The sequence below is a fragment of the Podarcis gaigeae genome (assembly GCF_964106915.1).
Source record: "Podarcis gaigeae genome assembly, chromosome: 17".
In the NCBI taxonomy this organism is placed as follows: domain Eukaryota; kingdom Metazoa; phylum Chordata; class Lepidosauria; order Squamata; family Lacertidae; genus Podarcis; species Podarcis gaigeae.
The window spans coordinates 7888865-7908460 of NC_139694.1; the positions used below are offsets into that span (position 1 = coordinate 7888865).

Genomic DNA, 19596 nt, shown 5'->3' on the forward strand with positions numbered 1-19596 from the left:
GAATATGTAGCACCAAGAACAACAGCTACTGTGTCCCAACCCAAAGGTTAAAATTTGATCCTACCGACACGGATGCATGTATGTTTTGATTAAGCAAAAGTACATAAATTGACAGGATTTATAATCAGTGGATAGCAAAGGGTAGCAAGCAGTGCAGTATTTTCAGAGGGTGCTGTGGTCTAAGCCACTGAGCCTCTTGGGCTTGCTGATCAGAAGGTCGGCGGTTCGAATCCCCATGACCGGGTGAGCTCCTGTTGCTCTGTCCCAGCTCCTGCCAACCAAGCACTTTGAAAGTACGCCAGTGCAAGTAGATAAATAAGTACCGCTGTGGCAGGAAGGTAAATGGCATTTCCGTGTGCTCTGACTTCCATTACCATGTCCCGTTGCGCCAGAAGCAGTTTAGTCATGCTGGCCACATGACCCAAAAAGCTGTCTGTGGACAAACGCCAGCTCCCTCGGCCTGAAAGCGAGATGAGTGCCGCAACCCCATAGTTGCCTTTGACTGGTCTTAACCATCCAGGGGTCCTTGACTTTTTACCTATTTTCAGAGCAGAAGGTCTACTCTGGAAACACCCTCCTTGCATTCAGCCCCATTCTCCGAAAATACCTTTCCTCAAGGCTGAAGCGGAAAAGTCGGTCGTGCATGACTGGCTGCCCACCTCCTAGTGACGGCATTAAGGAACCTCTCTTACCTTCTGAGCAGTTTTGCGCTGAAAAATCTGTAAGGTGAACAAACTCATGAACTTTATGTGTTGCTTAAAAAAATTAAGGTACTCAACGCTGCGAGGAGGCAAAGTCTGACAGCTGTGCCAGCATTGGATTTGCTGGTATGCACATCTCTTGTTTCAGTTGCAAAGCTGAGAAGGAGCCAGGCTCATCCCCCAGGGATGTCTCAAGACATTTTGGTGCCTGAGGCAACGGACAGGACGGCGCTCCCTGGCTCCTGACCATTTCGTGTACGGAGCCTGACTAGGCTGACAGCTGAATCTTACTTCAACACTGGCAACAGGCTCTTCCACCAGACAGCAGGCTAGCTTATGGGGCGCAAGGCAAGCTTGTTAAGGGGGCTTTTGTTGTGTGAAGGCCGGCAGGGTAGGTACTGTTACTGCCACCCAACCACCTTCATCTGCCAAATAATCTGAGCACATCGCTCAGCCTTTCTCTCCCTGCTCACCCCACAAGCGAGGGACACTTTGTGTTTTCGCCAGATCTTCACTCAAACTCCAGAACCCTGGTTTTATCCTCTTCCCGTTTTGCTTATTATGTTTTTTTTTTTTTAAATTAATCATCTTTTTCAATACAAACAGCAACCACAAAAAACACAATAACACTAATAACACAATTTAACAATTCAGATGTGAGTACTGATATACCTATAACTACACCTTTTTAACAATATTTCCCCACCTCTCCTCCCCCTACTTCCCACCACTTTCCACCTTATCGCTTAAGTGTTCCTTCCAGATCTCTTCATATTTATCCATTCTTAATTTGCGTTGAAATGCAATTCGTTCGTATGTAACTAGTCTGTCCATATTGTCAATCCACGTGCTCAATGGGATCTCTTTGCAGCTCTTCCAATTCATCAAAACAAGTTTTTTTGCTTCTAATATGGCACGGTACATCCATTTTTTTTTATCTCTTGAAATCTCCCATGTTTCTGGTATATAATTTAGAATTAAATTCAAATCCCCTAAATAACAATTTCTTTTTATTACTCTTGATATGTATATCCTTACCTCGCACCAAAATGATCTTATTTTTGCTTATTATGCTAGCAGCCCATGGCTTTTCTCGCCTCACTTTCAAAACTTTAAACCTCCTACACTTGTAAAAAGTATCTGAAACTGGGGACGACTAAATCCCAATTAAGTCATTTGGAAAAAAGAAAGAAAGAGATGTTTGATAACTAATTTAATGTTAAAGAAAGTGGGTTAGCCAATACAGTGGTACCTCAGTTTTTGAACGTAATCCATTCCGGAAGACCATTTGAGTTCCGAAATGTTCAAAAACCAAGGCGCAAAGGGCGTTCGCAAATTTAATAGAGAAAATTGAGAAAGATAACATATACACTCAGCGGAAGCCGTTCGACTTCCAAGGCATGTTCGAAAATGGAAGCATTTACTTTCAGGTTTATGGCATTCGAGTTCTGAAATGTTCGTCAACAGAGGCGTTCAAAAACCGAGGTACCACTGTACTGTTTAGTAGGGCTTTTGGTAGTAACGATGGCATTCTGATATCAGATAGACAGGAGATATGTAATATTGTATATCTATTTTATTTATAAAAATAATTGTACACTGCAATTTTGTTTTGTTTTTTACAAAAACGAACAACAATACGATTTAAAAAATGACAAACCAATTATTAAAAAATTAAAAGGTCAGCAGCTGACTTTTACAAAGAATGTTTTTCTTAATTGTCTGCATAAGCCTGGCAGCACAGAATAGTTTTCAGCAAATGTTTGAAAGTTCGTTCAGAAGGCTCCTGCTTAATCTCTATCGGAAGAGCATTCCACAAGAGGGGGCCCATTATACCGAAGGCTCGGTTTCCTACTTATGTCAAATGAGCCTCACCAGTTCTGGGTCCAACTAGTGACCTCCTACAGATGTCCTTTCAGCAAAATCTTCAAAGTAAACACACACACAGGAGCAGGGACAAAGGGTTGAAAATAGTATAGAACAATCAACCACTACCATATTTTTTGCTCTATAAGACTCACTTTTTCCCTCCTAAAAAGTAAGGGGAAATGTGTGTGCGTCTTATGGAGCAAATGCAGGCTGCGCAGCTATCCCAGAAACCAGAACAGCAAGAGGGATCGCTGCTTTCGCTGTGCAGCGATCCCTCTTGCTGTTCTGGCTTCTGGGATTCAGAATATTTTTTTTCTTGTTTTCCTCCTCCAAAAACTAGGTGTGTCTTATGGTCTGGTCTGGTGCGTCTTATAGAGCGAACAATACAGTAAATTGTAAGGAAAAATACATAGATTACAAGGTGGTTTTGGTCAGAGGGGAAAAGTTTATCTATTTTTAATACCTGTTTAGTTATTTTTCCACTAAAAGGGGGGGAGAGAAGTTCAATAAACGTTCTATAAAAGCTGGATTTTGAAAGATCCACACCAAAATTTTAATAGTGAAAACACGAGCAGCCTGAAGAAAGGAAAAAAAACCAGGCACTTTTAAAGAAAACAATCTGGGAGACGCCTGTAAATGAGATAGCATACTCATTGCTCCAGGCATGGAATGTGACACTGGGGCTATTTTTGTCCTTGCTGCCCCTGCGACGCAGAATGGAGAGGAGAACAAAGACCACGCTATCCCAAAAGCCGCTCGAAGGCTGAGCGTGGCTAAATTTAGGCCTCACAAAAGAACCAACTGCTCCCTGGTTGCCCCTCGAGATCAAGAAAAAATAATTTTTGAAATCCTTTATGGTACTGCCCTGTCTAGTCACTTTAGATTTTAAAAAGCATATACAGTGGTACCTTGGGTGAAGTACTTAATTCGTTCCGGAGGTTCGTTCTTAACCTGAAACTGTTCTTAACCTCAGTGGCGTAGCGTGGGTTGTCAGCACCCGGGGCAAGGCAAGTAATTTGCGCCCCCTAACCCGTGGATTTGCGCCCCCTAACCCGTGGATTTGCGCCCCCTAACCCGCGGATTTGCGCCCCCAAACCCTAACCCCCAGATGTTGCGCCCGGTGCGACCGGCCCCCCCTGCACCCCCCACGCTACGCCACTGCTTAACCTGAAGCACCACTTTAGCTAATGGGGCCTCCCACTGCTGCCGCGCCGCCAGAGCATGATTTCTGTTCTTATCCTGAAGCAAAGTTCTTAACCTGAAGCACTATTTCTGGGTTAGTGGAGTCTGTAACCTGAAGCGTATGTAACCTGAAGCGTATGTAACCTGAGGTACCACTGTACTGAAGAAGAGAAAGGGTGGACTTTTACAGAGGCAAAGATCCGCATGCTCACTAACATCAGGCAATAGGAATTTTGACTTAAAATGTAACTTGGGGGGAAAATGCCACTGGTACAATCATTCCACTCCACTCCCCGGTCTCCATTTTATTGATCTTAGATATATTGCTAAGAAAATTTCCAAAGACTGATTTTGTGGTTCTGTGTTGTTCAGAGTGTAACCCCCCTTTTTTCTTTTGATATGTGTATTCCTGTTGTTTCATTGGTTATCGGATTTCCAACGTTTACCTGGGTTTAGTGCTCCCAAATGGCAGGTGACAGGCTGGCTGGGCTTCCAAGAGGAAATGAAGGAGGGGAGGAGAGATTATGGAGCGGGTTTAAAATTGAGAAAATGCTCGGTTTCCAGTAACGTTCAATGTGTGTCACTATATATTCCAAAATAAAAGGGCTGATGGGACAAACAGTGTGTGTTTGGCAACCACATACAGTGGTACCTCGGGTTACAGACACTTCAGGTTACATACGCTTCAGGTTACAGATTCCGCTAACCCAGAAATAGTACCTCGGGTTAAGAACTTTGCTTCAGGATGAGAACAGAAATCGCGCAGCGGCAGCGGGAGGCCCCATTAGATAAAGTGGTGCTTCAGGTTAAGAACAGTTTTAGGTTAAGAACGGACCTCCGGAACGAATTAAGTTCTTAACCCGGGGTACCACTGTAAAGGAAGAGTTGTCTTACTGGATCAAAACAAAAGCCCACCTAGTCCAGAGTTCAGGGAAGCTTGAAATATGGAATTTTGCTACCATGCATGTCTAATTAAAACATAAGAGCATTGCTGGATCAGACACAAGTTTCATCCTCTCCACCATCCCATTTACCACAATAGCCAAGGAGATGCCCTTGTATGAAGGCAGCTGTGCCTTCCCTGGACTCAGCCGTAACATGGACGTGTAATTCAGCTTATCCTGGCTACTCAACATTTATGGGATGCTGCCTTTTCACAGGAGTAGGGACTCCGACTAAAGAAAAATAAAAAGGTAAAGGACCCCTAGATGGTTAAGTCCAGTCAAAGGCAACTATGGGGTGTGGCTCTCATAGACAGCTTTCCGGGTCATGTGGCCAGCATGACTAAACCGCTTCTGGCGCAACGTGACAGAAACCAGAGCACATGGAAACGCCGTTTCCCTTCCCGCCGCAGCGGTACCTATTTATCTACTTGCACTGGTGTGCTTTCGAACTGCTAGGTTGGCAGGAGCTGGGATAAAGCAACGGGAGCTCACACTGTCGCGGGGATTAGAACCGCCAACCTTGTGATCAGCAAGCCCAAGAGGCTCTGTGGTTTAGACCACAGCGCCACCTGCACCCCCATGACTCCGACTACTGTGGGCCCATGTACATTTTATAATCCCTTCCTAGCAGCAGCGATCTGCAGCAAGTGATTGGCCAATTGTTTGTGAAGTGGAAATGCCAGCGGTGGCGTTGCCAGCGATGTGCCAAACAGGGCAAGGCCCTTTGAAATGCGACTCACCCCACACAGACCAGCCCCGTAGGGAAGGGCTTTCGACAGTCTCCACATGGAGAGCACAACATCTAAATCACCCCTCTGCCTCATGGCTTTCTCTCTCTCTCTCTCTCTCTCTCTCTCTCTCTCTCTCTCTCCCTTTCTCCCCGAGTGCAAGCAGAAGAATGGCTACATTCAGTGCTTTTTTTCTAAAAAGATATTTAGATGTACTCTCATTTTCCTACTCATATTGAAATACTGCCCCCCAATGAGGCCAAACTTAGATTCACAAAATGTTTAGGGGTATGCCTACCCCTGCGTTCCCCCCAGAAAAAAAAGCACTGGCCACATTCAAATGAAGGAAAGCTACTGCATATCAACTTAAGCAAGTTGTGCTTCCTTTTTTCTGGTTATTTGGCTATAACTTTTAATAGAATGCAGATAATTGAACAAACTTTGTTGCGTTACATTCTCCATTAAATTATCTTCCCACTGATATATAATTTTATGGTATTACTCCAAAAAGAAAGAGTGCTATGAGCCATCAAACCTCGGAAATACATTTCCCCCAAAAGGTTTCCACAGTTTTGGCCACTAGTGGATATAATCTTGGAGACGGGTTATGAATTTTCTGCATTCCTAAACCCAATACGAACGTCAATCTACATGCATCTCTCATGACACAGTGGCCTAAAACACACTTACGATTTAATGTGAGTGAGCAGCATGTGAGCAAGTCAAGAGTCTGGCTTGTCGTGCCGTTAGTGGCAACTAAGGTTTGTCCGTGGCTTAGCACTCGGGGTTTATTGGGTGGAAAGAAACCAGAAGCCAACATCTGGATAACATGGCATGCTGCACTCTGCTAACTTTTGTCCACAGTATGGCAGGAGCAGGGGAGGAGCGCTGCGAGAACTTTTGAGTAGTGTTCCCCAGCAGGCTGCACACTCACATGAAACCATGGTTTGCTTTAAGAACTATGGTTTAATGTGATGTGCGAACCAGGCCAAGTCAATGGGAAGTTGGCCTGAGCAACCATTAATGAAATGAATGGTATATGAAAAAGGAGATTTAACCTTCAACATCACCTTGATTCATTCAGTGGGGCTAACTGAAAATCCAGAGAAGACCTACCCCAAACTTGAGAAACACCCGGGCATAGTTACTTGACTGTCTCATACCTCTTTTCTCCCCTGTAAAAGGAACCAGATCTTCTCGGTCTTTAATCTCATTTGCCTGCTTCTCCAGATGGGCGAGTAGGTCATCTCTTTTAAAGGGGCCAGTGGGTGTTTTCTTCGTTTGATCTCTCTGTCTCATTCCTGCAGGCAATAATGCATTCTAGATTTCGGAGAAGGGGAGCGAAAACACACCATCACTTTTCAGACCATATTCTTAAATATAAGATACCGCTGAAACACCGCACACTGACTGTGCCCATCTGACTGTATCCACAGTGTGTAGGGAAGATGACCAGGTAAGTTCTTTTTAAAGAGGTAAGTGGAATCTGCAACAAAATGTTGCAGCGTGGAGTGATCCTCTCCAGGGTTCCAAACAGCCAGCCATGACCCTTTTCCAGAACATATCATTCCATTTCCCCCCCATCTTTACTGGTTTTGCATCTCCCACCATGAATGCCAGGCAGTTTCAGCCAGGGAGCCACACCATGGCTCCCAAAAACATAAAAATAAATATCTGTGAGTAAATCTGTTGCCACTGTTCTGACCTCTCAGTACAGAGGAACTGGAAGAAATGTCTGCGTGGCAAATACACCTCTTTGCACCTGCTGACTGGAACAGAGAGGGAGCCATCTTGCAGTGCTCCGTGTGTGTTTGTATGCAAATAAAGTAGATTAGCCAAAATGCTGAGTTGCTGAGGTCTGTTACGCAACTGCGCAAACTCTGCGGATCCCTAAATGTGCCGGTGTCTGTTGGTCGCTGTGATGTTCGGGCTGAAGAAAGCTTTTGAAGCTCCTGAACGATCGACCAGGAGGAGGAGAACATGGCAGTCGGGCATGTGTCTCTGCCAGGGTCCTACTCGAGTGTAGGCTGAGCTCCTGACATGTTTGCAGGTGGAAGGCTGATCCGTTTGGGGGGCCCTCAATATTGGAGGCGTTCAGCCGCCCGCCCACAGATATTGAGGGGGCTGAAGCCCCCTATGGACGGCACTCCTGCTGTCAGCAGAAGCCCTATAGAAGGGCTTCTGCAATGGGTCTCTGTCCCCCCTCTCATTCTGTCAGGTCCCCCGAACACTGGCTTGGGGGTGGGTGTGAGAACTCTCTGAAAAGTGTGTGAGGGGGAGGATCATTCCATCTCACAAGCCAAAACGCTTACATCGATGGAATGCTGAATTCCACCCACTGTGCATAATTTTGGGTTATCCCATCACGAATGTAGGAGGTCTACATTTCAACCCTACCGGAGAAATGGCTGTCTCTGGCACAAAAATCACTAATTCCTCTTCACAAATTTGGCTTCCGTGTGCGGCGAAAACAGCATGGAGACAGTGGACATTTTTGTGGTATTTACATATAGGCAAATATTCTTACTGTACGTGGGGAAGAAGGCGAGTGGAAACACGCAAAAGTAGCAACAGACTCCCCCTACCCAAAGAAAACAGCACACCTTTGCAGCTTAGTATGAAAGGTGTCTCTAAGAGAGAGTTTAGCACATGGGTAGGCAAACTAAGGCCCGGGGGCTGGATCCAGCCCAATCGCCTTCTAAATCCGGCCTGCAGACTGTCCGGGAATCAGCATGTTTTTATATGAGTGGAATGTATCCTTTTATTTAAAATGCATCTCTGGGTTATTTGTGGGGCATAGGAATTCGTTCATTTTTTCCCTTCAAAATATAGTCCAGCCCCCCACAAGGTCTGAGGGACAGTGGACTGGCCCCCTGATGAAAAAGTCTGCTGACCCCTGGTTTAGCAAAATACAAAAGAACCTTAGAGCCCCTCCAGATGTTCTTTTTCTTGTGCATTTCTGATGTTTTGTGCCAACAATGGCATTGGGCCAGTTATATGCGATCCCCCTTTCAATACTGTCTGCACCTCCAAATGTTTCGGAGTCAACATACAACTTTGCCCTGAAGCTTCCTGCTTAAATCTTGTAACTTTTTAATAGCACAAACATTTCAGTTTTTTTGTGTGCTGTGCTTCTCCAGATGGCAATGACGTAGTCACATTGGGGAAGCATCACAGAACAAACTACAGCCGTACCTTGGTTGTCAAACGCTTTGGTACTCGTCTGTTTTGGCTCCTGAACGCAGTTCCGGTTTGCGAAAGTTTTTTGGAAGCCAAACGTCCGAAGCGGCTCATGCAGCCAATCAGAAGCCACACCTTGGTTGTTGAACAGTTTCGGAAGTCGAAAAGACTTCTGGAACGCATTCTGTTCAACAGCCAAGGTACGACTGTACTGTACTTCCAATCTTCTCCTCGCAGGTGTACTGGAGGGAAAGAGGGAAAGGGGAGGCCAAGGCTCGTTCACGTAACATTTAAACCATGTCTCAGTTTCCCAGTAGCAATAGCAGATCATCAAAAGGAATTAAAGCAGCATCTTTTTAATCAGGAGTGACAGCCAAGGAAAAATCTAAACAAGATTCTATGACTCTATGATCTGAACCAAGGGGGCAATTCTAGTATTCCTGACACCACCAAACAGAGCGTGGCGCCGACATTTGCAGGCAAGAGTCTGCTTCAAATTAAGCAGACAGCGAAGGTGTAAGATTCCAAAATAGACTGTGTATCAAACCTGGCTCACGTCCAAGGAGAGTCGGGAGGGAAAGAGGGCGAAGGAAAGCCCAAGCAGATCCAAAGATGGTCTACCACTGCAAAGAGTAGCAGAAGGGTCCCCTATTTATTTATATTTCATTGCTTAGGATGCCCGACGTATATGTTTTCACACAATTCAATAAGTATCACATGACCTGTTCTTTAAAATCACTTACATCAGGGTCTAGGTCCACCAGTTCATCCTCTAACATCTTGATCTCTTCTTCTGTCAGCGCTCCAAGGATCTGATCTTCATCCAGATCTCGGTATTTCTCTAGTTCTTTTCGGTACGACATCCTGCAGAATTCTTGCTCTCAAGAGCTTCTCTCTAATATACAATCTGTATGTTTCTAATAGAGAAAGTACAAAATATAAGATGGAATTTAAACATTGTGCTACCATGTTCGTTCTATGACTGCAAGCCTTGAGTGGCCAATGGAACCATCTTACACCCACCCAAACACACCCACCCTGTCCCGAATTGTTCTAGTGGGTCTCCTTCCCCCCTTCCTCAGAGCCAATTTGGGGGGAAGTGTGGGGAGAGAAGGACTTGTTGCATTGACTCCCGCTAGCATAACTATTTAGCTGAATCCGGCCCATTTTTGGTTTCACAGTTGGTTCAGTTGCCAGAGCTCAACTCTACTAAAGAATTGAATCAAGAACAGATTGATGAACTTACAGTTATTAGTCCTGCACTGCAATTTTCAGTAGAGTTTGTTGTCGTTTGGCAATTTGTGGGGGAGGCAAAGATACCCCCAATGACTCTGGGATGGATGGGCAAAGTTTCCTGAAATTTAGGGATGTAGATGACTTTCTGTGCACTTAAATGAGAGTCTGAGAGTCTCTGTTGCTTTTCAGCTGCATCACACATCTTGGAATGCTCACAGAAATTATGTCCTACAATGTGGATTGCATGGGTACTCAAGGAAAACATGGTGCTGTTGGTAAACCACAGGACTACAACACTTTTTTAAGTGCAGAGAAACAGGGGAACCCTCACACCCACCTTGTAAAATTCTTTTTGTGCAGGTATTTTATTTTCAGTATAAACAGGACTCTGTTTTTGCACCTATCCACACACACCACTTTTAATTGTTCTCCAAGAGATGGAGGGGAGGAAAAAGGGAAACCGGGATATTCTGGGATCAAATAAAACCCTGGGATGGCTTCTGTGACTCTGGGGTTGCGGCGCTCATCTCGCTTTATTGGCCGAGGGAGCCGGCATACAGCTTCCGGGTCATGTGGCCAGCATGACTAAGCCGCTTCTGGTGAACCAGAGCAGCGCACGGAAACGCCGTTTACCTTCCCGCCGGAGCGGTACCTGTTTATCTACTTGCACTTTGACGTGCTTTCAAACTGCTAGGTTGGCAGGAGCAGGGACTGAGCAACGGGAGCTCACCCCGTCGCGGGGATTCGAACCGCCGACCTTCTGATCGGCAAGCCCTAGACTCTGTGGTTTAACCCACAACACCACCTGCATCCCATTAAAGGCCATAGATTGCTTCAATTAGCCAAAGGCCTGGGAGAAGAGAAATGTTTTTGCCTGGTGCTTAAAGATCTGTAATGAAGGTGCAAAGCAGGTCTCTCTAGCAGTGCAGGATCAACGTATAAGCTAAACAAGCTATAGCTTAGGGCCCCACTCTCTTGGGGGCCCCCAAAAAGTTTAAATGAATAAAACCTGGATGTACATTTCCAAAATACTGTATAAGATAAAAAACAAATAAAATAAAACCTACATACAGCAACAATGTTTTGTGTTGTGTAGGCTCCTATTTGTTCTGTGCAAATGGCTTTAGATACCTATTAGGTCCATAAATTACTATATAGTGTATATTCAACACAAAAAACAGTGACAGTTTGTTGTTGACAAAGGACAGCTGGCCATATAAAGGGCCCTATTACCTTCAGCAGCTTAGGGCCTCATCAAACCTAAATCCAGCCCTGCTCTCTAGGGACAATATTGCACAAGTGGAAAGCCAGTGACGGAAAGGCCTGGTCTCATGTTGCTATTCTCTAGACCTCTTGCAGAGGAGGCACATGAAGAAGCCATCTAAACTCAATTGGTGGTATTCAATTAAGTCATGGGTAGGCAAGCTAAGGCCCAGGGGCCGGATCCAGCCCAATTGCCTTCTGAATCCGGCCCGTCGACGGTCTGGGAATCTGTGTGTTTTTACTTGAGTAGAATGTGTGCTTTTATTTAAAATGCATCTCTGGGTTATTTGTGGGGCATAGGAATTCATTTCCCCCCCTCCAAAATATAGTCCGGCCCCCCACAAGGTCTGAGGGACAGTGGACTGGCCCACGGCTGAAAAAGGTTGCTGACCCCTGAATTAAGTGTTACTCAGAGTAGACCCATTGAAATAAATTAATATGACTAAGGTCGGTCCAGTAATTTCAAAAGGTCTACCTGGAGTAAAAATGAGCTTAATAAACGGTTCAGGACTGCAATACCTCAAGGACCGCCTCTTTCCATATGAACCTGCCCAGACCCTGAGATCATCTTCTGAGGCCCTCCTTCATGTGCCTTCTCCTTTAGAGGTCCGGAGGGTGGCAACACGAGAAGGGGCCTTCTCTGCAGTGGCCCCCTGCCTGTGGAATGCTCTCCCCAGGGAAGTTCGCTTGGTGCCTTCATTATACACTTTTAGACACCAGGCAAAAATGTTCCTTTTAAACCAGGCCTTTGGTTGATCCGATTTACATCCTATGCCCTTTTAAAATGTGGTTTTTTTGGGGGGGGGGGCTATTGGGTTGTTGTTTCTATTTTTTAGGTATTTTGTGGTTTTATATCTTGATTATATTCTGTGAACCACCCTGAGACCGCTGGGTATAGGGCAGTATATAAATTCAAAATATAATAATAAATAAATAGTAATAATAATACCACCCAATGTCATCATCACTAATCTAACTTAGCACTCATCTATCACTTGAGCGCTTGGTTGTATTGCTGAACTGTTCACATTCTTAAACATTCATTTATTCGAAACGTTTCTATCCTGCTTCTAAACCAGACGGAAAGGGGACACAATACTGCCAAAAATGCCAAGAATTTATTATTATCTGTTTTCAAAGACATTAATGCAGAATCCAAAGAATTCATAACATTTACACTGGTTGCAACCAGGCTGAATATTTTGCAACAGGGAAAAGCTACTGCTGACCTAAGTTTAGACCTCTGGTATAAAATATTATTGGTATAAAAATATACACTGCAGAAAAGTTAACTCTAATTCATTTCTTTAACGGTCAATCAAAACCAAACATCTTCCTTAGCATGGCATGACTTAATTTTTTTATATGCAGATAAAAGTGACTCTGTAAGAGGGAGGGTAGATAAAAATCAATGATTTTTTTAAAAAATCAAAAAATCATTTTTTAAAAATTATATCGGATTATTTTTTATTTAAATCAGATTTTTAATGTAAAATGCTTTTGGAAGAAAAATCTTTCTAAAGATAGTTTCTATTTCAGTTACATTATAGTCCAAAGGCTTTTCATCAGGAAACAAGGATTTGTTTTAGGTCTTCCATGTGTGCTAAAACTCAGTCTAAGGTTTTGGGTTGTTGTTTTTTTAAATTGTTTAACCACATCAGTTAACAAACATGGATACATATGCTATAATGTTATTGTTTTAGTTCAATAAATAGTTATTAAGGAAATGGTTATTTTTCTCCTTCCAATAAAGTACACCAGAAAAGCTTTCCAAATATAAACAGTTAATTTATTAATCATCGGTCTATGTATTTCTAATACTAGAACCAAATCAGTAATTTTTGATATAACTGTAAAAACTACTCTGAAAATTTATTATTCCAAAAAGGAAACCTTCATCGGGTTGTAAATATTAAGATGATACCAGCAAGAATGAGTCTTTCTGTAAAAAAATTTAAAAAATAAATCAAGTATTACTGACTAGTGAATTAAATCAAGTGTTACTGACTAGTGATTTAAATCGTGATTTAAATCGATTTGATTTAAATCAAATCCACCCTGGCTGCATCAGCCCAGCTTGTTCCTCCCTCTGCTTTTCAACATCGTGATCTATCACTACATCACGATGTTTGGCTGCTGATACGTCACAATTTTGAAAGGTTGGTTAAGGCCGATATCGCCCAGCCTTAATCCTAAACCTCTGCTGCCTTGCAGGTTATCTTCAGGAGAAGAAAAGGCTAATTTGGAATGGAGCCCCTACGATGGTTGGATGGCGCCTTGAAGGCCTGCTTCCAGCAACTCCTGCAGCCAAGCTGGTGCCAAAGGTTTTGCTCTGCTTTCTTTTGGACCACATCAGTGAGGCTGAGATGGAGGTCTTGTAATCTAGGCAGCCCAGGATCTCTAGACACGCTGCCCAAGCTTGCGCCCCAAGAAGGTCTTAGTTGACCAAAACGCCTTATATGTAGAAATGTAACACTCCATTGATTGAGGGCAGAAGCTTTCGAGCTTAAATGAGAAGAAAATAAAAGCATCCCAACAAATCCAAGAGGGCTGCTTTTAAACTGCCGGAATGTATGAAAAAAGAAAAGAAAAGAAAAGAAACAATTCCTTCTACTACTCAATTGTCCAAACCCCAGCATTGCCATTCCATAACACTGTGTAGCAAGTTTGATTTACAGGGCACTACACCGGCACATAAGTTCAGCAAAAACAAGTTGTAAGTTACAGAGCAATGATTTTTAAATGGTGCAAATATCTCATAAATCATCTGAGTCGCAGCTGTTTCAAATGCTTTCCCCCTTTCTCCCGGTTGGAACAAAACTGTACGACAAGCCAAAGAAAGGCTGAGACAAATAATGGCTTTGGAGAGAGCAGGAGGTGATTTGCCCAGAATATAAAAATAATAATAATAATTTATTATTTATACCCCGCCCATCTGGCTGAGTCTCCCCAGCCACTCTGGGCGGCTCCCAATCAAGTGTTAAAAACAATACAGCATTAAATATTAAAAACTTCCCTAAACAGGGCTGCCTTCAGATGTCTTTTAAAGATAAGATAGCTGCTTATTTCCTTGACATCTGATGGGAGGGCATTCCACAGAGCGGGTGCCACTACCGAGAAGGCCCTCTGTCTGGTTCCCTGTAACCTCACTTCTCGCAATGAGGGAACTGCCAGAAGGCCCTCGGCACTGGATCTCAGTGTCTGGGCTGAACGATGGGGGTGGAGACACTCCTTCAGGTATACAGGACCGAGGCCGAACTAGAAACACTGCTGTTCCTTGGGCACACACATGCAGTTATTTTGCCCCACCATTATCTCTGAGATCAAAGAGATTTGGTAAGATTTTAAACCCTGCCAAGACCTGATTGCCAGATGAGCACACACCAATGGTAACAATTGCTCCAAACCATTGTTCTGCATGTTCCAGTAACCTCCTATCAGGGCTACTGTAATGTGCTTTATATAGGGCTACTCTTGAAGATGGTTCTAGGCCAGGACTTTGTGAGCCTTGGCCAAAACAACCTCAATCTCCACCATCGGAATAGGTAGATAGGAAAGCTAGAAAACTTTTCTGCCAATACCTGAATGGACCATCATTGGGCCGCAGACCAGTTTGAAAATCTCTGCTCCAGGAAGCTCAGTGTTATCCTAAAAGGATCTTTTGTCTCTTACCCTGAACACCTTTCTTTATTATTATTTATTAATAGATGAAGGGAACCAACCAACCAGGGGGAAGGGGGAGCTTAAGTCTTGCCTGAAGCAAAAAAGAAAAGAAAACAAACTCTATAGTATCACCCACCCACGCAAGCAGGGATGGGGCAACCTGTAGCTTTCCAGAATAGAGTGGTGCCCCGCAAGACGAACGCCTCGCAAGACGGAAAACCCGCTAGACGAAAGGGTTTTCCATTTTGGAGGCGCTTCGCAAAACAAATTTCCCTATGGGCTTGCTTCGCAAGACGAAAATGTCTTGCGAGTTCCTGCGGTTTTTTCCTCCTTCCCCCCCCCTTTTCCTAAGCCGCTAAGCCGCTTATCAGCTGATCCGCTGATAAGCCGCTTAACAGCTGATCGCTAAAAGCCGCTAAACCGCTAATAGCGCTAATCCGCTAAGCTGTCAATGGGCTTGCTTCGCAAGACGAAAAAACCGCTATACGAAGAGCCTCACGGAACGGATTAATTTCGTCTTGCGAGGCACCACTGTATTGCTGGGCTCCCAACAGCATGGCTGGTACTCAAGGGGCTGGTGGGAGTTGTGGTCTAGCAACAATTGCATCTCGAGGTCTCCAAGCCACCCTCAAATAAAACACAATTCAGACAGAATTTTTGTTTAAGGATTTTGGCATAATTTTTTGGCCACAACTTTCTTGATTACAGAATGTGAGTGGTTGCTTAGGCATTGGTTCGCGACTATCTGTTCCCACCTAGAGGTAGGAACAGAACTGACATCTGCAAGCCTGCGAAAGTGAGTAAGGGAAAACATTTTGGGGAGACAATAGAGCTGGGCGCCAGGCCCTCACCTCTCCCCAAATGCTCCCAGGGGCTCTTGCTTGGCCCTAGCCCAGGACAGGGGTTCGGACAAGAGCATGGCAAGCCCCTGGATTCCTTTAACGGAATACCCTTGCAGCAGCAGCATTGGAGGGGCAGCCAACCATACCCCCTCCACCAACCAAATTTAACCAATGCCTAACCGCAACCTGGGACACAGGTGGCGCTGTGGGTTAAACCACAGAGCCTAGGGCTTGCCGATCAGAAGGTCGGCAGTTCGAATCCCCGCGACAGGATGAGCTCCCGATGCTCGGTCCCTGCTCCTGCCAACCTAGCAGTTCAAAAGCACGTCAAAGTGCAAGTAGATAAATAGGTACCACTCCAGCGGGAAGGTAAACGGTGTTTCATGCGCTGCTCTGGTTCACCAGAAGCGGCTTAGTCATGCTGGCCACATGACCCGGAAACACTATTGCAGAAGTGTTTTTTGGGACGTGGGTGGCGCTGTGGGTTAAACCACAGAGCCTAGGACTTGCTGATCAGAAGGTCGGCAGTTCGAATCCCCGCGACAGGGTGAGCTCCCGTTGCTCGGTCCCAGCTCCTGCCAACCTAGCAGTTCAAAAGCATGTCAAAGTGCAAGTAGATAAATAGGTACCGCTCCGGCGGAAAGGTAAACGGCATTTCCATGTGCTGCTCTGGTTCGCCAGAAGCGGCTTAGTCATGCTGGCCACATGACCCGGAAGCTGTACGCCGGCTCCCTCGGCCAATAAAGCGAGGTGAGCGCCGCAACCCCAGAGTTGGTCACGCCTGGACCTAATGGTCAGGGGTCCCTTTACCTTTACCTATTGCAAAAGTAACAAATTAGGCTGTTTTCTTCTGGTCAGCTGGCAGCTCTGGTTGTTACTGTCAACGAACAGGAGCACATCTGAGAAAACTGGCAACACTGGCCTGCCAACCATTTCACTGCGTAACATTCCCTCTTGCAGCATGGCAACCCACCCACTTCATGACTCACTGTCTTAGGTTATTGGGGAGTGCATAAATTAAAAAAAGGCAAAGAGAAACTGTCTCCAATCCTGGCATAAAGAACAGGAGGTTCTTCTCTTCCTGGGTCAGGAAAAATAAGATGAAAGTCCATCAAACAGCACAGTTTCCAAAACCAAGGATTGGCTGTCGCATCCAGAGGTGGTCAAAGCAACATATTTAACAGTACCAATGTAGCTGTATGGGCCCCAAGATGTGTACCTCACATGCATCACAAAGCCACATGGTTTCTGGGCACAACTAGCCTACTGCGCATAAACAAGATTTAAAAGCCTGAAACATGCTTCAAGACAAGTTGCTGGAAATTCAGCATGGTCCGTTGCTCATTTTGGGATGCCAAGCAGTTACAGGGTCCCCTCGCCCAAGTTCTCAAGCATGTTGTTACTGTACGTTAACAGACTATTATTGGCCAGCTTATTGTCAGGACGCTGAGATTTATTTAGAAGCGTCCCTTCTACACACACACACACACACACACACAGAGAGAGAGAAACTTTGCACTGAGTTGGGCAGAGGCACCAAAAGGGTTGCCAACAACTTTCCTCCTGGCCCTGCCTGCTCGTCTCTTGCAATGCCCAAAGCTTTTAAGGTGGCAAGGTCCACTGCCCATCCGCCCCACTTATCTCCCTGTCAGAAGAGGAATTGGGGAGGGGGGAAGAGAGTCACCTGCCTAGTTCTTTGGCACCAGGTTGCTTCCTGAAGAGGTCCAGGAAGAGTTTGGATAAAATGTCTGAAAGGAGACCATTCCAGACCCTCCAAGTGTCCCTATTTTCCAGGGACAGCCCCGGATTTACAGAATCTGATTTGATCCCAGAACGTCCCTATTTTCATGAGAGAAATGTCAGAGGGTATGGGGTTATGGGACCCCCAGACCAAGGAGATAAGAAATTATACTGGCTGGGGCAACCTACTAAGATAGGCAGGCAATTATTATTATTATTATTATTATTATTATTATTATTATTATTATTTGCCTGCCCATCTTACTAGGTTGCCTTAATAAGTTTTTATAAGTGCTGTAAGCTGTCCAGAGTGGCTGGGGGAACCCTGCCAGATGGGTGGACATAAATATAATAATAATAATAATAATAATAATAATAATAATAATAATAATATTGAATAGGACGTTCCTATTTTTACCGGAGAAATGTTGAAGGGTATTGTCATTCCAGGGTCCCACTTTCAGGCAGGCTTCCTCCGGGTGCGCGTCTCGCCCTGCCACACTCCAGCCAAACCTAGCCTACCCTGGTCTTGCCATTGCCATACACGCGTCAGTGGCCCCACTGCTTTCGCACGAGCCAAGGGGCTCCCGAATTCGAGGCGTTGGGGGGCGTCGCCTCCTCCCTCCCTCCCTCCCTCCCTCCACGCAACAGCGGCAGGGAGGGAGGGAGGACGACGACTCGGCTATTTATAGGCGCTCTGCTGCTGCGCCCGGCCGGTCCCCGGTGGTGACCGCGGCATGTTTTGGCCACATATGGCTTGGCGGGCTGCCGCCGGGTTTCTCGGACATAGGTGGGGTTCGGGGGGGTGTCCCAAGCCGGAGGAGACCCCCCCAGGCCTCCCCACACCCCACCCCGCCCGCTTCTGTACCTGCTGCCGCCTCCCAGGCCGTGGCCCTGCCGAGCGGTGCGCCAGGAAGACGCGCGCCGACTGCCGCCGAGACGCGCGCCGGGGACAGGCGCGCTCTTAAAGTTGCGCAGGAAAGGAGAGCCGGGGGGGGGGGCTCCTCCCGCCGCCTCTGTCAGTCATGCGGCCCAGAGGATGGCGGAAGGGGAAGGCCGCCCACCCCCACCGGCTGGCTGGCTGGCAGGCAAGATCCACCGAGGAAAGAAGGGTGGATCTTCTTCCCAGCCACCGGGGGTGGGAAAAGAGGCAAGGAGAGCCTGGAGAGGGCGATTCCACTGTGGATCGCTAGCGGGGAGGCGAGATCCGCCTCTTATACTGTTACCTGGGAGCATGGGCGTAGCTAGGATTTATGTCGGGGGGGGGGTGCAGGACACCCACCTGTCGTCATCCTCTGTCTAGCAGATTCGGAATAAAATGTCTCCACAAGTTGTTTTAAATATTCTTTTGACTCCAACGGCGCAGAAAAATCTGTCCAAACCACTCTACGGTTTCTGCTTTTAGTTAAGTGTTTTTATTTATTTGCTTGATTTAGATTTGCCCCCCCCCCACCTGTCATCATCCTCTGTCTAGCAGATTCGGAATGAACTGTCTCCACAAGTAGTTATTTAAAATGTTGTTTTGCCTCCAACGGCGCAGAAAAATCTGTCCAAACCACTCTACCATTTCTGCTTTTAGTTAAGTGCTTTGATTTGCTTGATTTAGATTTGCCGCCCTGCCTACGCCCATGCCTGAGGAGCTCCTAGGGGGCGATGTCCCCTTGCCCCCCCTAACTTATTTGAGGGAGGCAGCCCCCCCCCCCCATTGATGGACATTAGCATTCAAAAAGTGTGTGTATGCTGCGTCATGTGCTTAATTACGCGGGGATTACCTGCCCCACCCCCAAATGGCCCCCCTGCTGGGGAGGGTATACCCACCCACCCATCGAAGCTACAAATCGCCCCGGGTGCAACAGACCTCTATCTCTCTTCCCCGCCACTTTTAGGTGTGCACAGAATGGCAACCGCGTGGTCGAGCCTATCTATGCCGCAAACCGTAAGTGTGCAAAGGGGCGTTTAGAAAAACCGGGAGAAACGCACGTGGTTCCCGGAAGACAATAAAAACACCGAAGTGGCTATTTAACTCCTTGAAGGGAAAAAAAAACACAGCCGCGGAGTTTGTCGTTATCCGTGTAACCTCTAGGGGCGCCATTCCCCCCTTTTCCTTTATTTTTCTGCTCCTGCGGCTTTTAACTACATAAACATAAACTACATTAACTGAATAAACTACATAAACTACATTAACTGAATAAAATACTGTACAGTAAAGGGCTTCTGTAAAAGTGCAATCTGTTAGAACAACAACTCC

General features: G+C 45.8%; 1 protein-coding gene across 7 annotated transcripts in view; it reads right to left on the reverse strand.

The window, feature by feature from the left end:
- Nucleotides 1–18526, reverse strand: part of TMOD1 (tropomodulin 1) — a 33904-nt gene extending 15378 nt beyond the window's left edge. For 3 of the 7 annotated variants that reach the window (XM_083719581.1, XM_083719586.1, XM_083719585.1), the window contains exons 1-3: nucleotides 18217–18526; nucleotides 9348–9521; nucleotides 6588–6744 (exon numbers count right to left, since the gene is read on the reverse strand). In XM_083719581.1, the coding sequence (XP_083575707.1) occupies nucleotides 6588–6744; nucleotides 9348–9467 (277 nt within the window). In that variant the 5' untranslated portion in view covers nucleotides 9468–9521; nucleotides 18217–18526. Of the gene's footprint in view, nucleotides 1–6587; nucleotides 6745–9347; nucleotides 9522–11578; nucleotides 11601–13160; nucleotides 13304–17766; nucleotides 17975–18216 lie in introns of those variants that run through there. The other 4 variants (XM_083719582.1, XM_083719587.1, XM_083719583.1 and 1 more) reach the window with 3 other exon arrangements.
- Between the last annotated feature and the right edge of the window lie 1070 nt (nucleotides 18527–19596).